This window comes from Gekko japonicus, unplaced genomic scaffold, assembly GCF_001447785.1.
Source record: "Gekko japonicus isolate JY-2015 unplaced genomic scaffold, Gekko_japonicus_V1.1 scaffold102, whole genome shotgun sequence".
NCBI lineage: Eukaryota > Metazoa > Chordata > Lepidosauria > Squamata > Gekkonidae > Gekko > Gekko japonicus.
Window position 1 is genome coordinate 1,017,939 of NW_015172006.1, and position 22,442 is coordinate 1,040,380.

The following is a 22,442-nucleotide window of genomic DNA, read 5'->3' on the forward strand; positions in this document are numbered from 1 at the left end:
AATCAGATAAAGACTAAATACTCAAAATTACCTGAATTTGTTTTTCTAATTCATTTTTCTCATTTCGGAGTTCTGTTCTGATAGCCTGTAAGAATAGAAACATCATACTTTTATTCCAGGTAAATTATTAGCCAGACAGACTAATATTAGAATTTCACAAAGAAGGGATAAGAAACTCCATCATTGCCTACAATTCCTTGCAAGTTCCCACAATCGCTCCTTTCAAACAGGCAGTCAGCTATAACATCTGCCATCAGTGGGATAGCAAAAAGAGCCCATTCAGGACAAGGTCGGGGGGGCAGTCTCTTGAGCAATTCAGAACTCTATATTTTGTAAATTAAAAAAAACACACTCAAAAACAGATTGAAAAAGTGAGCCCTGATGCATAAAAGTTCATACTGGAATAAACATTAGTCTTTAAGGTGCCACTGGACTTCTGTTTTATTTTGCTATAATAGACTAACACAGCTCCTGTTCTGACATGCTCTAGGAGGCAAGGACGAACAGTGGGGAACAGAAGAAGTGGAAGAAATGGCATGTTTGATCCCCTAAGAGTGTATACTATCCAGAAACGAGACACTTGGATTGAAAGGAATGGAAAATTTGTCCACTTATTGCTTCTGCCCCAGGGAGGCGCTTCTTCCCATTGGTTATGAATGCCCCACCCTGGACCACTTGAAAATTTCCCAATCACCCCCACCAAAGGATTTGCCATCTATTTCTATAGCCTTTTATTTGTGTGCAGACACTAAGGGTGGAAAAACACAAGTTTGGAAAGGATCTCTACCTATCACAGAACAATTAATATGAATAAATATATCAAAATCTGCCCATCAATCTCCATTTTTGATATATTTATTTCCTTCACTGTGTTTCCCCCCAGAATTAAACCCAAACTAATGGTGACCATATAAACGAAGTTTGTTATTCCAGTCTGGTCCTTACATCTGTTAAACACCTTTATTACGCTGTATGCTAGTTTGCTGCTCACCCTCTACCTATATATAGTAAAAGGTAAAGGTTCCCTTGCTCGAAAGCCAGTCGAATCCGACTCTAGGGTTGCGGTGCTCATCTCCGTTTCAAAGCCGAAGAGCCAGCGCTGTCCGAAGACGTTTCCGTGGTCATGTGGCCGGCGTGACTAAACACCAAGGTGCACGGAACGCTGTTACCTTCCCACCGAAGTGGTCCCTATTTATCTACTTGCAATTTCTTGCTTTCGAACTGCTAGGTTGGCAGGAGCTGGAACTAGAGATGGGAGCTCACTCCATCATGCGGCACCCGGGTCTCGAACTGCTGAACTACTGACCTTCCACAGCCTGCAGTTCAGCGTCTTAACCACTTGAGCCACCGCAGCTCCTTCTACCTATATATATGGACTGGTAAATTCCATTTCAATGCCTCTGAAGAAGTGTGCACGCACATGAAAGATTATACCATGAATAAAACTATGTTGGTCTTAAAGGTGCTACTGGACTCAAACTTTGTTCTGAAAATTTACAGATACTAGTATAGTGTTATAGTCTGGTAAAACATGTTAAGAACAGCCAATCAATATTTCCATGAAGTGATACTGATAGTAGAAGTTATACAAAGTCAGACCGCCAGACCATCTACCTCAGCATTGTCTACTCTGGCAGCAGCTCTCCAAGGTCTCAGGCAGAAACAGATCTTTGCCAACAAAGAAACGCCTTTAACTGGAGATCGCAGGGGATGAATGAGGGACAGTCTCCATGGCATCTACTACTGAGCCTATCGCTGGTGCAAGCAGGCATCAGGTCACAGCTGGATTTCTGTTTCAGCTCAAGAGGCCATAAAAACTTGTACTGAATAAACGCAAAACACTTCTGCTCCTCAGAGACTTTCCTCACCTGAAGCTCCCTCTCTTTTTCATCCATCAAAGCTTGGATTTTCTCTGCAGACAAATTCTCCTCAGAAAATCCACCTTGGGACTTAGCCTCTTCCAGGTACTGGATGAGAACATCTTTGTCTTTCAGTGATAGTCTCAGCTGCTCTACACACCTAAAATTACAAAATTGGAATACTGCAACATTGGTCAGGACAGGAAACCGGGGGGGGGGGGGGGGGGCACGACACACATAGAACGTAATATCCAAGCATAACATCTTAACTGGAAGGCCTTTTTAAAATTGCAGCTGCTTCTCCACAATAAGCAATGGCTGATCTTAATGGGGGGAGGGTGCTCATTGTTCTGTTCTCCAAGTACAAGCCATAAAAATTAAGCAAGATTCACATCAGGCCTTTTACAGAGCTCCTTAGACACCACTACTCCTTGTCATCCTAAAATCCTTACCATGCCTTGTTCCCCTTTCTCTCTTTACTCCCATACACAGATACAACCCTTCCTATGACCTTCTCTCTTCCAGCTACACCACCTTCAGCAGTCAAAGGTCTGCTCCCTCAAACTCCACCCCTTCTCTCTTGCTACCTTTCTGCCTGGAACTGCCTCCCAGAACACGTCAGTGACATCACCCCTCTCCCCCCTCCAAATCCTCCATCAAAAACCACCTTTTCAACAAAGCCTGCCGTCCAACCCCTTCATCCACCAACAGAAACTAAGCCTAAGCCTGTACAAATGGAACAGAAGCATCTTCTTCCCTTGCTTATCCCCATCTCTACCTCCCTCCCCTCTTTTACCTGATGCATAAAGTGAACCAGAGCTAAGAAGAAGAAGAACAGGTGTTTATATCTTGCGTTTCTCTACCTTAAGGAGTCTCAAAGCAGCTTATAATCACAGGCATCTTGTGAGGTAGGTGGGGCTGAGACAGTTCTGACACAACTGTGGTTGGCCCAAGGTCACCCAGCAGGCTTCACGTGGAGGAATCAAACCTGGTTCTCAAGATCAGAACCCTCTGCTCTAATCACTACACCAGTGGCTAGCTACCAATACACATCAGCCACAGCAATCACAACTAATAGCAGTAAAGTGGATGGTCCTGTGGCAATCATTAAAGCAACAGTCCAAGGCCACCCACAGACCAGGAAGGCATTTCTAAATGCGGGGGGGGGGGGGGGGGGGGCGGAGATCCTGGAGGAACAGATTGGGTAGGGGAGATTTCCAAGACATGACCACTACATACACAGTTCTTTACAGGCCCCCAGCGTGTTCAGAAAATAAGCAACCAGAACAAGGCACCAGCTAAAACATTGCTTATCAGCTATGAAGATCTAACCTGTCTTTTTCTTCGAGTGCCACCACCATATCCAGGTCCTTGGGTGGGATATTTTTAAGCAAAGAGAGCTGATGATCAGCAGCCATTCTTAGAGCTCTCTCCCGTTCTGTCACAGCACACGCTTTTTTCAGTTCTTCATGCGCAGTTTTAAGATCCTGTAGTCAAAAGCAAAGACTCATGATGAAGAAAGTGTCCACACCAGCAATACAGTCTACAGTTCTCCAAACAGCAACACACATACCCTGGATGGTTCCTGCACTCAAAAGGCCAAGGACTACTATTCGGTGTAGAGGAGGAAACTGGCAGATTTCCATACGTTTACTGTATACATTGGTGCACATGGGGGCCTAATATGCATAATCATACAACCTCATTAAAAGCAACAGGGTGGGAGAGCTTGCCAGAACCAAATCTACATGTATCTAGGCCTGCATGTGGGATGCCCACCTCACACAGTGCTTTATACACATATGATAGGGAAGAATGTATGCTCAACTCCTCCATAGAATAGCAATCCTTGAAAATGTACATTTGTGAACCGGGTCCATGTTAAGCCTATCTTCAAAAGCTTCACTGGTTTCCAGTATGCTATCAGGCTGAAGTCAAGGATCTGGTGCTTACCTACATATACCCCTGGCATCTCCCCTTCTGAAACACTACCCCTCTGGTCCATTAATAGGCTCTGCTGATTGTGCCCCCATTTCAACAAATCAGACATCTAAGGCACAGGCTTTCTAGAATAAGTTCCAGTTTCACAGAATGGGCCACCGGAAGGCACGCAGAGAGCGTTTTCGTTGTTAGCATTTCATAGGCATTTCTTGCCGGGCCATTTTCCACCTGATATTCTTTGACAAACATAGACTAGTGTTAGACTAATTCTTCTTGCCTATGTTTTTATGTGCCATTATTCTAAGCGACCTTGAATCTTGGATAAGGCAGGACATAAACATCTAAATAAATGGCCATGATGAGTTCAATCCCTCCCTCTTGTCACTACAGTATTTAACTGGGCCCATTTTGTCCTATACAAAATGCCTCTACAAAAGCCACAAGATGTCTCCTAGCACTTGGATTGCCTACGTTTTTTTTCACACATGATGCTTTCATCAGTTGCTCTGTCTCAGAGGGACACACATAAACTGAATTTCACCAGTACAGAAAGCAAGAGCCACTTTTCAGATCACTCGAAGACAGCAGGTTATCTCCCTCCAAGATGTGCCCACATCAGAAGACAGAGAGGTGTACCTTAAGAAACAGTCATTAATAGATTTGCATCACACACAGTGATCTTTGAGGACTTGCCTCTTCCAAAAGGTTTATTCTGCTTGTCAAACTTTCTTCTACTTCCTGGACCTTCTTATGAGCCTCCTCCTGGACACGCTGGATTTCAGCATCACCACCCTGAGCCAAGCTTTCCACTGCTTTTCTGCAAAGACAAAAGAACTCACCAGGCAGGAATGAACAGAAGGAAAAAAAATCACCTCGAGGCTATTCACTAGCCTGTAATTATACTAACATTTTCAAGTATTTCGCTCATCATCTCTGAGACCTTCTTAAAACAACCCAGTGCGACAGGCAGACATTTCTTGCAGGGCTCCGTTTCAGCTGTCTGCATCAAGCAGTGGGCAGAGTGGCTTACTTGGGATAAAGCCTTTTGTTTTAATTTATATTTTATTTTATTAAAGCACTAAACAGTTACATAAGGATCAAATTTGTTGTAATCAAATAGCTTACATAGTACATAGAAGTATTTCTGTAAAATACATAAGCACAGTATTACAACTAAGTACACTGTTTTGAAGTAAGTACAACACACTATTGGAACATAATGTAATTAAAATATACACAAACAATTCAACAGTACTAATAACACTAATATTATCTAGAATTAAGTATAGTTTACTGATTTTTAAACTTTGTTCCATAAACAACTAGGAGCATTGTTCTGATGATTTGAATACAAGGTCTAAGGAGCATAAGTTAGATTCAGTCCAGAAGTAAATCATCTATGTATAAAGGGGATTTTTTGGGACTACTTCAGCCTCAGCCATATAAGTAATGATTGGATACCAAGTCGCAATGAACGTGGTTTCTGATTTATGTGAGAGTGTATTTGAGGTGTGGAGTGAAATCTTGCCCATGATGAAATGATTCCATAAACGATCTTGCCAGGATTCTATAGTGGGTGGGGACATCAAGCCAGTTAGCTTTGTGAGCAAACCTGTTAGTGGGCAGGAGCCAACTCAAAGCTTTCAACATTTGCACGGACATCACAAAAACAACATTGCAAGGAAGTCCATAGTTCTGTTACCAATTAATTTTCATGTTTTAAAAACCCTGTTCAGACATCCCATCGGTGATGGGATGCAGACTTGCACTGGCTGATCCCAAGGACATTTCTGGGGAACAGCGGCGATGGCTGACAGAGCACTCAAGATTTAAAGGAGGACTATTGGCAAAAATAATACACAGGTAATACTTACGATGCCTTGATGAGCAATCGTTCCCGCTCCTGCAGTTCTCGTTTCAGGCTTTCCAATTCGACTTTGAGTTCAATATTCTGTAGCGGAATGAGAAGAAGAGAACGACCTCTTGCTCAAGCCAGGAAGGCTGCCATGCCTCAGAGTATCCCCACCACCACCTGCCCGCTGCCCAAATTGGCAGTTTGTAACTTCAATATCTAATTACGGGAGTTTCCGGTGGCTGCGAGATTGCGCAGTCGGACCGAGAGAGCCTCCGCGTCTTTGCTCCAAAAAACGCAAAATAAAGACTAATTGAGGACTATAACGACAAAAACAACTTGCTGATAAGAATGGGGAAGCAAAGAGGAGGGAAAGGAGGGAAAGCAGCCAAGAAAAACAACGAGGGAGCTCAACAAAATGAGCAAACTATGCAACCATCGGATGAGGACTCCCCTCCCCCATTAGAAGTCGACTTGGAAGAAGAGGCACCTAGCCGGCAGAGTAAAAGAAAACGTGAGGACTCAATTACTAAGAAAGACATACAGACCATGCTGGTGGAAATGAAAAAAGAAATTAGAGACAGCATCACCCCTATTCATCAGAAACTGGATGCTATGAATCTCAGCCTAACAGATCTGCGGGAAAGGACTGAGTACCCATTTGTCTACTTGCAGTTACACTTTCGAGCCGATGGGTGGGCGGGAGCTGGGACTTGGAGCAGGAGCTCACCCCGGCCACGGTGGGTCTCGAACAGCCATAGTGGCTGTTCGCTAGTGTTGTTAATGTAGGCGTTGAACTGCCTGCACCACCGCTCCCAGTCAAATGAGACAACCACAGCAAATACAGAACATATTTTAAGGCATTTTAATTTATTTAGTACATTATAATCTTGCCTTGTCTCTGAAGAGGCTGGAGTGGCAATGGTAGCTCTTCCCTCCTCCATGTTACCCTCACAAGAGCTCAGGCTTAAAAAAAAATGGCCCAGATCTCCCAGTGATCTTCATATCAGTGGGGATTGGAATATAATTTTCTTCAGGTGTACAAAATCATTTCAACCACTACACTACATTGGCTCAGCTGCACTTCCCAGGTTTACAGTTCATTTCATCAAATCTGCACATCTGTCCAAACGGGCAACTGAGAAAGGCACCTCAGACAATCAACCCTGTGGTAGAATGTCCACGTAAATACGATTAGTGAATGGGACTAAAGGATGCAACCAATTTATCTGGGACATTTATACCCTATCTCGATTTTTGAAAAGTCTTCAGAGCAGCATACAAAGTTAAAAGAATAAGATGGAAATAGTAAGTTAAAATTATGAAGTCAAACAAACACAAAACCCAGCATCCAACCCTGTTTCAAAAAGACTATAAAAACTAGCTATTGCTACTGGCAAGAGATTAAAAAAAAATAAGAACAGGCTTAGTCTGGTACTGAGAAACATAGAGCTGGAAGGGTCATCAAGAGTCATCTAGTCCAACCTCCTTGCACAATGGAGGAATGTCACAACTATCTCCCCTCACTCCCCCAGTGACTCCTGCTCTATGCCCCTAGGAAGGCAAAAAACCTCCAGGATCCCTGGCCAATCTGGCCTGAAGGAAAAGTCCTTCCTGATCCCAAAGTGATGATCAGCATGTAAGAAAGGGCCACAAGAGCCAAGCACAGACTCATCCCTTCCTGCCCTCCCTCTCATGATCTGCCTAAGTTCACAGAGGCAGGCAATCGGCCAAAGTGCGGCTTTTTAAAGTCGCACCAAAAGAAATATGCGGCGGCAGGATCACATAGATCCCCTGAACCGCCGCACAGTTCCTCCCCGGCACAATCAGATACCAGGGGGGAAGCTACTGAAGGGAGAGCGAGGCTGCCGAACTGCGCATGTGTGCGTGTGCACAGTTTGGCCGGGAGCCCGGATTGCTCCGGACAACGGGCGCAGCGGCGATCCCATGGCCACGCTTGCTGCGGTGCTTTAGGTAAGTCCTCCTCTGTAGGAGGTTCTTTTTTGCAGCGGCTTTTCCAGGTTTAGGGACGGATCGGGGACGGGTGTGCGCCGCTTCCCAGATGTTGCGGTGAGATCACGACCGTTTGCTGCGCCCCCAATCCGTCCCTCTCCCGGGTCAAAATCGTCCGTGTGACCGGGGCCAGAATCAGCCTTGCTGTCAGATGGCTGTCAAATCTGCTTAAAAACCACCAAAGAAGGAGAGCCCACCACCTTAAATAATAACAGTTGCAGTATCAGGCACATCTCCACAGGAAAGGAGCTCCATGGTTTAGGGGTCCCAGCAGAAAAACTCTATATCCAACACTTACCTGCTCAACGTCAAGGGGGGGGGGAGCCAGATACAACATTTCAAGGAAGATCATGATTCCTGAACAGGTTTTTATGGGTGAAGAAAGTCCTGAAGATACCCTATATCAGTAATACTCAGTGCCTCAGCAACCACATGTGGCTATTTGATGTGCCATCTGTGACTCTTCTTAGCACTGTTCCATAATGTGGCACTTGTGCCATATTTCAGGAAATACAGGCAATGCCTTTATCTGCTGGGGCTTATGGTTGTCCTATGATCCCCACCTGGAAACAGCCACCACCAGAGGAATAGGTAAGCTGCGAGCCTCCCCGAGGTGCGGGCCTCATGCCAAGATTGGAAGTAAATGTGGCTCTTTTGGTTGATGGTAACCTCAAGCTGCAGAGTGAATACAATGGCGCTATATAGATGTGAACCCATGAGCAGATGGGGAAAATAGTGAGAAGCTGGTCAGTCCTAGACCCTTCCATGCAATACTGGTACAAAGAGGTACCCTGGTGATGTTGATGCACTGCAGATCAGATCAAGACAACCTCTCTTCTCAATACACAATGGTGAAATTTTCTGCTTGCAAACAGTGTAAGCCCCCTCCCCCACACACCCAAGATTTAATGGAAATGTCTATAAACATCTAATAGCTACAACTGATAAATGGAATCTACAGGTTCAGGTGGAGTATGCCAACAAATACCAGTTGCTGGGAAGCAACCAGGGAGAGGGATTACTTTCACATCCTGGTCAGGGGCTTTCCAGAGGCATCTCACTGCCTACTGTTGGGAACACAATGTTGGGCTACATGGTCCTTGGGCCTGATCCAGTAGTATCTGAAGTAGAAATAACAGACTTGGTTAACAGTGGGCTGTTTGATACCTGATATTATTCACTGCTACCCTGTGGACCAGGGTAATGCCAAAAATCACGGCTCACACAGAACAACATACATCCTATCATGATGCTGAAACTGGCACTGAAAAACTGAATCATTTATAATAGCTTCCTGGAACCATCTGGTTGACCACATGGAAAAGGTGATGCTGGACTGGATGGAGCTTTGATCAGATACAGCAGGGCTGTTCTTAAGATTAGAGAATCCACCAGACAGGAATCTCAACAATTAAAAACCCAGAAGGGGCATTTAGTACCACACACTGCTTCTGTTAAATAATTTTTATTATATATAAAATGAAATTTACACATTCCAAGGCAATGCTAAACACTCAACAGGGGGGGGATGACATACAACAACAGTGAAGCCTCAAAAAGAACAGATTTTAACTGAACTGTTTTCAATATATTTGTGACTTCACCACTGTACAAGTCTAACAAAGGATTTCAACTTGTTAACTCCCTCCCTTCCTTCTCCAAATTTCAACGCACATTTAAGTTTAGTCATGGGATCACTGCATTTCAAGTCCATTTGAACCAATCCTCAGTCTAGGGCTGTTCTTTACTTTTCCATAGGTATGCTGGCTAACAACATTCCAACTGTAACAACTAGTTTAGCTATCACCTCCTGTTGCTTATTTTTAAGTGTACCTCTTTGGAGTCCCCAGAAATAGGGCAGAAAGGGCTCAATGGCAGCCCAGAAAAAGTGACATTGTGAATCACCTGACATCCATCCAACCATATTTGTTATGACTGGACACTGGCATTGTTCCTGCTGCATTTTCAGAAAGTGTCTGCCCCCTTCAACTTCAATTTACCACAATTTTCTAGGAAGAAGATACCATTTATACAATACTTTTAAAATAGTGCTTTCAGAAAGCTGCAGCAACTGAACACTTAATCTCTTGTTTGTAAAGAGAGGCCTACATAGATTCTGTTATCTCTATTCCAGTCTCCTGAATCAGCTCCCCCACACACACACATTTTGGATACCTTTCCAGCATCTTGTGTACTTAATAACATTTCATAAGACACAGATAACATTCACTTATTGGTTTTGATACCTAAGGATTATTTGTCTTCTCAGGAAACTGGTAAAATAGCCTAAAACAGGCTATTATTGCTCACTTCAGGAGCTTAAACTGAAAAAAAGGATAGAAAATTGAGGAAATACATCAATAGGATACTGGGATAAACAGAATGGCTGTTATCTTAAAAATAATTATTCCACCAAAGGATGGGGAAAAATTGAACTGCAGTGCGTACAAATACAAGGTAGTCGAAGAACAGCTGCTTTTGGCCCCATAACTGTACCTCTTACTTCTTCCTACAAGCTTACATGTGACCATCATCTTCAGGTCAGATTCCACAAGCCCTGCCTTCAGAATGGATTGGAGAGGCCACTAAGCACCGGGCCAATTGTGGAGGCTCTTACCTAAGACTTTCACCATAACTCTCAATCTGACAACAAACCTGGTGGGGTTTTTTTACTCTAAGCAAAAGCTTTGAGTTTGCCCAGCCACTTATGAATGGCTAATGGTTGGCTCATGTTTTGATAGCTTGTTTGTCATTATGTGTATCTGTGTACTTATTTACTACAATTTGTTTTATAATGGCTACAAATTATTTTACAATTGTTATAATTGTTTTATTATCACTGTTTCTTTCTACTGTGATTGAAAAGCCGCTTCTTTACTAAACTTGATTTTATAGCTATTTATTAGTTTTACTGGAGGGGGGGGGGTTGCTATACGGAAACCGAACTAAGAATTTTACTGACCGTGTACTATAGAGCCATATTAAAAATATCTAGCTGTCATTCAGTTCTCTGTAGAAGACAACATATCATTAATTTGTATCAAAAATAGTTTACATAACTGCCAAACTGTGAAGAGTATCTCGAAACAAATTCAACGTCTATTAAAATCAAAGTGATCTTGGTTGCCACTTCAGGTTGCCATCGCTGATTTTAATGCCAAGGTGCTTGAATGTAGAAAACCACACACAACTCGTGGTCCAAATAACTGAACATGTGTTGCATTAAAAATGAACGGTTATTGATTATACATATGATGCTGTCATCATATTTTTTTTAACTATACATTGATTTGAACTATGGTGCTGGAGAAGACTCTTGAGAGTCCCTCGGACTGCAAGAAGATCAAATCAGTCAATCCTAAAAGAAATCAATCCTGACTGTTCCCTGGAAGGCCAGATAATGAAACTGAAGCTCAAATACTTTGGCTACCCAATGAGAAGGGAGCACTCACTGGAGAAGACCCTGATGCTGGGAAAGATTGAAGGTCAAAGAAGACGGGGACAGCAAAGGATGAGATGGTGAGACAGTGTCATAGATGCAACGAACATGAAGTTAAGCAAACTTCAGAGGACGGCGGAAGGCCTGGCATGATCTGGTCCATGGGGTCGCGAAGAGTCGGACTTGACTGTGCGACTGAACAACACAATGATGCTGTCTCCACCCATTCACTGTAGAAAAGCACAGGACTGACTGCTGAAGGACTGAAAGGTAGAGATACACTTCCGAAGAGCAACAGAAAAAAGCAAGAGCCCAGTAGCACCTTAAAGACTAACAAAATCTGTGGCAGGGTAGGAGCCTGTGCTCACTTCTTCAGAAGAGCAAGCTGATCCTATTCTGACCTCAGTGCTTGTATATTCCAGCTTTTGCTTTTATTTGTACCCTGGTGTTTTTTCAGCTGGAATAGCTACATGTCTACTTTGCAAACACACACAAAAACAAAGAGAAGACCTACACCCTTCTTTACATGCTTGCCTTACATCAAACACGTCAGTCAGCGAGAATGTAGAAAACCTGGTGCTCATTAACCCTGCTAAAAATTCATCCTTCTTCATTGTCAGCACAACTTGTCAGATTCGTCAGACCTCCAACAGGCTGAGGTGCTCCACATGGCTAAATCTGTCGTTTACAAAGGTTTATGTGGAAAAGTGACCAAAAAAGACTGTGCCAATGCAATCTCAACCACTTCTATCCAAATCATATGCAGCCAAGTATCACAACTACTGGATCTATCATGGTATTCAGATCTGATATACCACTTCCGCCTGTGGATTAGAGCTTCAAGACAGCTCACGATCCACACCAACCAGTGCTTAGAGACCCACCGCCACCTGAATCCCTCCTTGAATTCATCAGGAGCAACTGCAAGGCAGACTTTTATAGAAGAGTTCTTTGCTCATGCCGCAAAACGCAACCTGGAGAACTTGTCTGCAAGTGGTGAATGTCACGGTATCATCCACTCTACTTAGCAATGACCTAGCGCTGCAGAGTGAGTCACTGAAGAAAACAGCGTATTGCTAAAACAGAGATGATCCTACTGTTATAGGGCATGGATCTCTGTGTGTGTATCTTCCATTAAGATGTTGCATTTCATGTTTCCTTGCAAATGCCTTTTACTTTTAGTTGCTCCATGGGATCTCCGCACTTTAACTGTATTATAAACTTGATGATGAAAAAACATTCAATCTATGCTGATAGATCCTTCTGTTATCAGCAGTGGATTTACAGCTCTAATGAGGGGGAGCAGGTGAGACTATGACGGGGACTGCTTTTGCAGCACTTTCTCCTGTGTCTAGCACAGACTGCTGAAGACAGCATAAAAGGTACAGGTATAATCAGTAAGTGATTGATTATCTTAATTTTGACACAGATTTATACCATGAGCCAGTATGGTGTAGGAATCAGAGAGTCAGACTAGTGGGAAACCCAGTTTGGAATCCCCACTCTGCTATGGAAACTTGCTGGGTAGCCTTAGGCCAGGTACATATACTGAGCCTGACATACTGCACAGAGTTGTTGTGAGGATAAAATGAAGGAGCGGAGAATGATGTAAGCCACTTTGGGTCCCCACTGGGGAGAAAGGTGAGATATAAGTGAAGTAATAAATAAATTTTAGGTGATTTGAACCCAGAAAGATTCAGTGTTGTCTGTCTTTTTACATTCCAGTTTGTAATGTAAGCCAGTTTGGTGTAGTGGTTAAGTGTGCAGACTCGAATCTGGGAGAACCGGGTTTGATTCCCCACTCCTCCACTTGCACCTGCTGATGTGACCTTGGGTCAGTCACAAGGTCTGGCACAGCTGTTCTTGAAAAAGAGCAGTTTGTGTCAGAGTTCTCTCAGCCCCACCCACCTCACAGGGTGTCTGTTGTGGGGAGGGGAAGGGAAAGGAGTTTGTAAACCGCTCTGAGACTCCAAGTGAAGGGTGGGGTATAAATCCAATCTCTTCTCTTCTTCTTCTACATTCAATCCACTTGGGAGTCAAAATTCACACTGGTGGCTCAACCGGGCCTTCACCCACTTAGATTTTACTTGACTTTGGGTGTGTTTGAGATAGATTTCAGAGTTTGTTTTATACCAATAGTGACACCAAGTTTTATTCAGTGATTGTTCTAATGGTGGGAAAGTGCTGTACTTGGGAAATGTCACCCTACGATCTCTGCCACTGAGTGACAAAGTTATACCTGGAAGGGACGCAGGTGGGGGAGGGAGGTAGATTCCTTCCCCCACTTTCGGGAGGCAACTCCAAGCTTGTGGGGAAAGAGGCTTACCTGTCCTTTTCCCAATCAACATGGCAAGTATTTAGACAACAGCAGCAGCAGCAAATGTATTTTCCTGTTTATAAGGCCATGCACCTTCCATATTGTGCTAAACAACAGATCAATCACTTCTACACTACATTACACTAATGCTACATGGACAGATTCTCATTTGCAAGGCAAGGTGCTTCTCGGAAAATTCTGTCACCCAAGAACAACAGAAGACCATTTTACTAGCAGAGGACAAGGAGGTATACTATGCTCTCAAAGCCAGTCTTTGCTTATTTAAGACAAGTGAATTTCTCTTTGTCAAAAGGCTCAACTCTATAACCATGCCAAATCACCATACAGAAGTGTAACTAAGATCTGATGCAATGTCAGTATTGACAAACCATGGTTTGCAATCAGCCAGCAAATCACAATACAAACACACAGTTCGAAGGTGGTTTAAGAACTACGGTTTTGCACATCTGAATTGGCAAATTAACTGCAGCAGTCACTTCAACTCCAAAATCTATCGCATCAGGGAGGCAGGCGTGAACTTCTACAACTGACTAATGAGAGAATGATAAAAGCAAGCAAACAGCTCTAAAACCCTGGCCTACCTGTTGTCTGGAAATGCAAACCACTGCCTGCTTCCTAATCAAATTATGGCTTCTGCTTGCCATCCAAGCCAAACCAGAAAACATTGTCTTACCATGGCTTCCAGTTCTGTTTTGGAGGGCAAATGCAACTCACAATTTGCTGTTTTGGAAGGAATGAAAAATTACTGTGAGGTGCAGAAGTGATTGGCGCATAGGAGGGGAAGAAAAAGTACACGCCCAAGTGCACTCAAGGTTACACCAATTAGCAATCCGATGTTGCATGTGAACCAAACCAAAGTGTCAATCGGGAAACAATACCAGGTTTTTTTACGCTAAGCACTGGCAGATTGGTGAGCCAGTTTGGTGTAGTGGTTAAGTGCGCGGACTCTAATCTGGGAGAACCGGGTTTGATTCCCCACTCCACTTGCACCTGCTGGATGACTTTGGGCAAGCCATACTTCTGGCACAGCTGTTCTTGAAAAAAGAGCAGTTTCTGTCAGAGCTCTCTCAGCCCCACCTACCGCACAGGGTTCCTGTTGTGGGGAGGGGAAGGGAAAGGAGCTTGTAAACTGCTCTGAGACTCCTTTGGGTAGTGAAGGGCAGGGTATAAATCCAATCTCTTCTTCTTCAGATAAATAAATCACACACACTATTGGGTATGGGCAGCTGAAGGACTGTCGTTTTTTCATCTTGTGTGCACACACTGCAGCTGCAATTTTTTTCAGTGTGTGCGTGCAGAGAAACAACACTTAACGAAAAAAACGCTCTTTCAAATATTCACTTGATCATAAATACATATGGCCTTACAGAGCAAAGCAGCAAAACAAACTCATGTAAGGGAAGCGGCAAGCTTAGATTAGCATGCACCATCTTTCTGCCACAGTTAGTTTGATGTGAGAGGATTAGAATGTAATTTCTGAAAGCCTTTGTTTTAGTGATAAAAGAATAAGACTGAACAAGTAATTTAGATTAAGAAGGAAAAAAGTGCTCAGATAGGGGAAAAAATCCTACTGAGGCAATTGTTTTATTTTAAGTACTGAGCCAGAACCATTTAAAAAATAATCCCACACATCACATAAAGGTCATGCAAACTCCTCATTACTGAACATTTATTTAGCTGAAATATAATGAAGCAGATCAGCTGAAAGCTTCAACATCGAGCGATTCTGGTTTGTGCAGGTGTGGAGCTAGCAAAGTGAGCAAAAGAAGGAAATATCTGGAAAAGAAATCACAGTAGCCCCACTCAGATGCCACCAGCAAGTCTGTGCCACTGGGGACATGCTCTAGGCTCCCACATCCATATCCCTGTGCACATGTAAATTCTCTCCTCCACTTCCTGGCTCAAGGTAACCAAGTTTACTGACATACCCAAACCAGGCATATTATAGAAGAAGAAGAAATTGAATTTATACCCCACCCTTCACTACCTGAAGGAGCCTCAGAAAGGCTTACAATCCCTTCCCCTTCCCCTCCCCACAACAGACACCCTGTGAGGTAGGTGGGGCTGAGAGAGCTCTCTCGAGAACTGCCCTTGAGAGAACAGCTCTGAAAGAACTTGTGACTGACTGAAGGTCACCCAGCTGGCTGCATGTGGAGGAGTGGGGAATCAAACCCGGTTCTCCCAGATTAGTCCGCATACCTAACCACTACACCAAACTGGCTCTCAAGAAAGTCCAGTGTCGCTACACAGAGGCAGGCAGTGGCAAACCACCTCTGGTCATCTCTTGCCTTGAAAGCCCTACGGGAGCACCATAAGACAATTGTGACTTAATGGCCCTTTCCTCCACCACCACATGAAACTGAAAAGCCCCACAAACTTTGTCTGGCCATCAAAATGAAAGGTCATTAGATTGCTAATGCCTTGAAGTTGTCCTGAGATCAAGATCAGGGTACTCTGTGACTCCCCAAATCTGAGGAGAAATTCAGAGGAAACAGCTCTGAAAGAACTTGTGACTGACCCAAGGTCACACCAGCAGCTGCATGTGGAGAAGTGGGGAATCAAACCCAATTCTTCCAGATTAGAGTCCATGCTCCTCACCACTACACCAAACTGGCTCTGTCATGGCTCAGGTCAGGTGACAAAGCACAAAAACCACTGACTAGAGATAACCAATATATGAAATGTGTAAAAACAATTTAATAATGCAAAAATATAATTATATAACAATATTGGCCAAGGTGTAACCAAGATACAGAAAGAAGAATAAACGGAAAGAAAAATAAAGTCCCAAGTATTTTACTGTGTCTCACTCCAGTAGGGTTGTAATATCAAAGTCCCATTTGACGCCATGGAGTGGACATTTCAGAAGTTCCATAAGCCATAAAAAGCCATGACGCGTAGTCCGGATGCTGGCTGCCGCGTTTCGAGTTGTTCTTATTCAAAAGCAATAGGCTATAAGGGGACCCAATCTCAGTAGAAGACACATACAAAGCCAGTATAATCAGTCAGAGTAAACAACAAATAAAAGGTCTATTTTTACAGGAGATCAGCCCAATATGGGAAACAAACAAGGTGCAAGAACAATAACTATAAGTGGGTGAAGAGAAATGAAACTGCCCTAATGTGACTAGACTCACAGTCCCTAGCTCACTGTCTCAGTTGGGCCTCAGTCTGCTCACCCTTCCTCTCAGGGTGAGGGTCTCTCCCAGCAGCAGCCTTCCTTCTGGCCCTGCTCTCTGGGAAGAAGAACAGCGCTTCTTCTGTACCAACTCTTTTATTATAAGTCCCCTTTCTCTGTGATTGGCTAAAATTGGCGCCAAAACCTCTCAGGGACTTCTGGGAGTTGTAGGCCTGGCCTCCTCCCACTCCTAGGCCTTTACTTGTACAGCCCAAATCATGACAGGCTCTAACTATATTTTCAGAAATAGCCGTGTTGGTCTGCAGTAGAACAGCAAGATCCACGTCCAGTAGCACATTAGAGACCAACAAGGTATCATCAAGTATCTGATGAAGGGAGTTTTGACTCTTGGAAGCTTAAATCCCGAGAATCTTGTTGGTCTCGAAGGTGCTGCCGGACTCCAATCTAGCTAGACTGACTATAGTTTGCCTCCAAGTCGAAATCAGAAACAAATCACACTAACAGGGAAGAGGGAGTGCATGAGCCCACAGATCTTTCCCAACAGCCAACCCAAAGTTAGGCCAAGATGTCTGCACTTGGGCAGCGAGTCAGAAAGATTTCAAATACTTACAATTCGGTAGATCTCTTCACTTGGACCATCAAATTTCTGCTGCATTCGTTCTTCCAGAAAATATATGCGCAGTTTCAGGTTGAAGTTTTCTTTTCGCAGCTCGATGATTTGCTGGGGCAGAAGGGAAAAGACGATGGGAGAGATCCATGACACAAATAAGCAACACAGGGTTTGACTCCATCTAAATTCTGGGCCCAAAATGGGCAGTTTTCACAGTGGAAGGGAGTAAGCAGTGGGGTACCACAGGGCTCGGTACTAGGTCCGGTGCTTTTTAACTTGTTCATTAATGATTTGGAATTGGGAGCAAGCAGTGAAGTGGCAAAGTTTGCAAATGATATTAAGTTGATCAGGGGCAGTGAGAACCAGGGAGGACCGTGAGGAGCTCCAGATGGATCTGTCAAGGCTGGGCAAGTGAGTGTCAACGTGGCAAATGAGGTTCAACATAGGCAAATGCAAAGTAATGCACACTGAAGCCAAAAATTCTAGCTATAAACACGTTGATGGGGTCCGAACTGGCAGTAACTGACCAGGAGAGAGATCTTGGGAGTTGTCAGAGATAACTTACTGAAGATATTGACTCAGTGTGTGACTGCAATAAAAAAGGCAGGGGATTATTAAGAAGGGGACTGAAAACAAATCAGCCAGTACCATAATGCCCCTGTATAAATCAATGGTGCGACCTCATTTGGAATACTGTGTAAAGCACTGGTCACTGCACCTCAAAAAAGATATTATAGCATTGGAAAAGGTGCAGGGACAACTAAAATATTAAGGAGATGGGACACCTTCCCTATGAAGAAAGGTTAAAGAGGTTAGGGCTTGTTTGTGGCAAAGATGAGATAGATTACAAAGGGAGACCTCTCAGATCACAGATGTTCATCACTAGCCTATACTATCAGGCACGCAACTATGCCTGTACTGTAGATGTTCTATAGATTAGTTTACGTTCATGACTTCTCCAAAATATCCTGGGAACAAAAGCCATCATGCGGCCATTATTTTAAATGTCTCTAGCCACCATTTCCAATTGAGGTCAAGGTGGATCACAACAATTATGAGAATAATAAAACAAAGTTTGTTGAACACAGGCCCCGGTCACACGGGGGAAATTGACGCGGCCAAAGTGCAGCTTTTTAGAGCCGCACCAAGAAACACGCGGCGGCGGGATCAAACAGATCTCCTGAGCCGCCACGCAGTTGCTCCCCGGCACGATCAGATGCCGGGGGGGAAGCCACAGAAGGAAGAGCGAGGCAGCCGGCTGCGCATGTGTGCGCATGCGAAGTTCGGCCGGGAACCTCGAATGCTCCTGAAGATGGGCAAGCCAGCGATCCCACAGCCGCGCTTGCTGCGGCATTTCAGGTTGGTCCTACTATTTCCTCAGGGTTTTTTTACTGCGTGTTTTCGGCCTGAAGGGACGGATCGGGGACGGGTGCACATCGCTTCCCAGATGTTGCTGTGTGATCGCACCCGTTTGCTGCGCCCCCGATCCGTCCCTCTTGCGGGCTAAAACCTCCCGTGCGACCGGGGCCTCAGTAACCAAGTTTCAAGCAGCAGCAGCATCAAAAACATCCAGCCAAACAAAACATAATCAGAGGACTGCATCACAATAAACCATGATCAAGGAGTAACAACAATTGTACCGTCAACTGTTTACCCAAAGCCAAGCGAAATGAAGCAAAGCCGTTGCCTGACATTTGAATGCTAGTAGGGAAGGCCCAGGTGAACCTCTCGAGGGAGGCATTCCAGAACTGTGGCAGCACCACAGAAAAGGCCCTGTCCCCAGCTGCCCCTTGCTTCAGCTCAATGAAGAGTCTCTGAAGAAGATCATGAATGGATGGAGCTACATGGCAGATGTTGTATACTGAAGGGGTCAAGGTCAATGTTCCCTCTAAGCTGTGGAGTCCTGTGAGCAAAAATTCTACTTTGCGAGCTACTGGCATGAAAGTTGTGAGCGAGCGATTTGGCTCCTGCATAAATTAGTTTTCTCTGGAGCCATCCCTTCCTGAGCGAAGACGAAAATGGGTGAGTCAGAGGCTATAAAACTGTGAGCTAGCTCACACTAACTCAGCTTAGAGGGAACACTGGTCAAGGTGATATATTGGGGTGACAAATTCAAATTTCTGCTCAGCCATAAAACTCATTGAGTGATCTTGGGCCAGTCAATTCCCTCTCAGCCTCATGCACCTTCCAACAACCCAATGTACCTTCCAACAATGTACCTTCCAATAGTAAAAAATGGGGGAAAGGAGAACTGTGTATGTCACCTCAAGCTTTTTAGGAGAAGGGCAGAATAAAAATGTGTTACATTAGTATGGGAGGTTTCTGTTAGAAATCTCTGTTCCTTGCTCCACAAGCAACCTCCTGGTCTCCCTAGCGAGAATGAAAAACAGTTAAACTGCTACAAGTGCAGCAGAGACTAGCTCTCAAAAAAAAGAAAAGATAGTAAGAGTCATAGACTTAAAAATGAAAACTCATTCCCATTCTTGCAGGTTTAGGTTAAAACTAGATTAATATTTCTCAAACTTTTGAAGCCACAGAAAAGAAACAGAAAATTTGGGAAAACATGAAATATATGCAGTATCAACATATGTATTTTAGTATTTCAACTAGATAAAGTGCATCATTTAGAATTTAACTAACATAATATTGTACTGTTTGCAATATTTATGGTGGAAGTTTAAGGAATTTGCGTCTTCTACAAGCAAATTTTCAAATACAACTAATAACAGAGAGAGATCTCACATGCAAGAATGCAAACTGCTGCACCATATGTTACCTTAGCACATTAATCTAGTTTGTATTATCTGACATGTAAGAAACAATAGAAGCTGAAAACAGAAAACACATCTTTACTGCAAATATTAAAGTGATTTAGACAGGAATACACAATCTCAAACAGTCACAATAGGACTACAAGCATATTTGGATAATTAGATAAACCATGAAGATAGTTTCAGAGGGTAACCATGTTGGTCTGCAACAGAACAGCTGGATTCAAACCCAGTAGCACCTCAGAGACCAGCAAGGTTTTGGGGGTATAAGCTTTCGAGAGTCAAGGCTTCCTTCATCAGAAAAAACCATAGAACTGTAACCCAGTCAACAGTGTATTATCATCCTACACTACACAATAATGCACTATCACCCTGCATCCTATAGCATATTAATTGTGGACAAAATTAGCCACATTTCACAATAAATATAAGCCTTGTATGTAAACCTTTGTCTTTTTTTAAAAAAAATCACTCGTTCCAAAAAGAGAAAGTATTTCACAAAAAGGTGTTTCAGTGTTTCCCAAAGTTCCCATTTCTACCACTTAAAATTGTACTTAAGCCCTTGGAGGGAAGGATAGGAAAGGGACTTTTTCACTTGGGGGAGGGGGCACGACTTCACATCTCTAGTCCTGACCCACTCTGGATTGTCATTAGCCCTGGAAAGGGTTTTCTCTCTCTCTCACTCACTAGCTTTCTCCCCATTCTACATGGTGAGGTAGATATACACAAAAATGAATGTTGTTGTTGTTGTTGTTCAGTCGCACAGTCAAGTCTGACTCTTCGCGACCCCATGGACCACATCACACCAGGCCCTCCGGTCCTCTGTTGTCCTCCAGAGTGTGCTTAACTTCATGTTCATTGCATTGATAACACTGTCTAACCATCTCATCCTTTGTCGTCCCCGTCTTCTTTGACCTTCAAACTTTCCCAGCATCAGGGTCTTCTCCAGTGAGGGCTCCCTTCTCATTTGGTGGCCAAAGTATTTTAGCTTCAACACCTAGCCTTTCAGAGAACAGTCAGGGTTGATTTCCTTTAGGATTGACTGATTTGATCTCCTTGCAGTCAAAGGGACTCTCAAGAGTCTTCTCCAGCACCATAATTCGAAAGCATCTATTCTTCAGCACTCAGCCTTCCTTATGGTCCACCTCTCGCAGCCATACATTACTACCTGAAGGTTGATTTCCTTTAGTCAGAGTTGACTTCCTTTAGGATTGACTGATTTGATCTTGCAGTCCAAGGGACTCTCAAGAGTCTTCTCCAGCACCATAATTCGAAAGCATCTATTCTTCGGCACTCAGCCTTCCTTATGATCCAACCCTTGCAGCCATACATTACTACTGGAAATACCATTGCTTTGACCATACAGACTTTTGTTGGCAGGGTGATGTCTCTACTTTTTATTATGCTGTCTAGGTTTCCCATCACTTTCCACCCAAGGATCAGGCGCCATTTAATTTCATGGCTGCAGTCACCGTCTGCATCGATGTTGGATCCCAGGAACGTGAAGTCTGTCACTGATTCCATGACTTCCCCTTTTATTTGCCAAGGAGTAATGGGGCCGGATGCCATGATCTTAGTTTTTTTGATGTTGAGTTTCAAGCCAACTTTTGCGCTCTCCTCTTTCATTACCTGCAAGAGGCTCTTCAGGTCCTCTTCACTTTCTGCTATTAGAGTGGTATCGTCTGCATATCTGAGGTTGTTGATGTTTTTCCCAGCAATTAATGAGAAGTATTCAAAATTCTGATACAAGGAATAGAGCAGGGGTGTCAAATATAATGTTTTAAGCATGTTTGTATTCTGAGTAAAAAATAATATTGTTAATTGGGTTAGCCTATGTCCTTTATAGGAACTGCGGTGGCTCAAGTGGTTAAGATGCTGAACTGCAGGCTGTGGAAGGTTAGTAGTTCAGCAGTTCGAGACCCAGGTGCCGCATGACAGAGTGAGCTCCTGTCTCTAGTTCCAGCTCCTGCCAACCTAGCAGTTCGAAAGCAAGAAATTGCAAGTAGATAAATAGGTACCACTTCGGTGGGAAGGTAACAGCGTTCCGTGCGGCTTGGTGTTTAGTCATGCCGGCCACATGACCACGGAAACGTCTTCTGACAGTGCTGGCTCTTCGGCTTTGAAACGGAGATGAGCACTGCAACCCTAGAGTCGGATTCAACTGGCTTTCAAGCAAGGGAACCTTTACCTTTTTATGTCCTTTATAAAGTCTATATCTCTGGTACCTTTTATTACATTTTATGGAACACATGGCTTAGCACGACGAAGTGACATTTATGTCAGATCCAGCCCTTGTACCAAATGAGTTCGACACCTCTGGTCTAGAGAAATGCCCCCCACCCCAAAATTCACCCCAATATTTCAGTTATTGTGACTGTACTCTGTGTGTGAGTTGGCACCTGGCTGCAAAGTAGTAGCTGGAAGGAAGGAGTGAGCCAGGGTTGAGCTGTCAAGCTCCAAGCAGAGTACTGCAGGGCTTA

The 22,442-nt window shown here is 43.8% G+C and overlaps 1 protein-coding gene across 1 annotated transcript in view; it reads right to left on the bottom strand.

Moving 5' to 3' along the window:
• CDK5RAP2 (CDK5 regulatory subunit associated protein 2) overlaps positions 1–22,442 on the bottom strand; it is a 204,707-nt gene that overhangs the window by 167,710 nt on the left and 14,555 nt on the right. Inside the window, exons 4-9 of the mRNA XM_015420167.1 lie at positions 17,192–17,302; positions 5,675–5,751; positions 4,494–4,617; positions 3,192–3,346; positions 1,869–2,019; positions 32–85 (exon numbers count right to left, since the gene is read on the bottom strand). Coding sequence (XP_015275653.1) covers positions 32–85; positions 1,869–2,019; positions 3,192–3,346; positions 4,494–4,617; positions 5,675–5,751; positions 17,192–17,302 — 672 coding nt within the window. The remainder of the gene's footprint in view (positions 1–31; positions 86–1,868; positions 2,020–3,191; positions 3,347–4,493; positions 4,618–5,674; positions 5,752–17,191; positions 17,303–22,442) is intronic.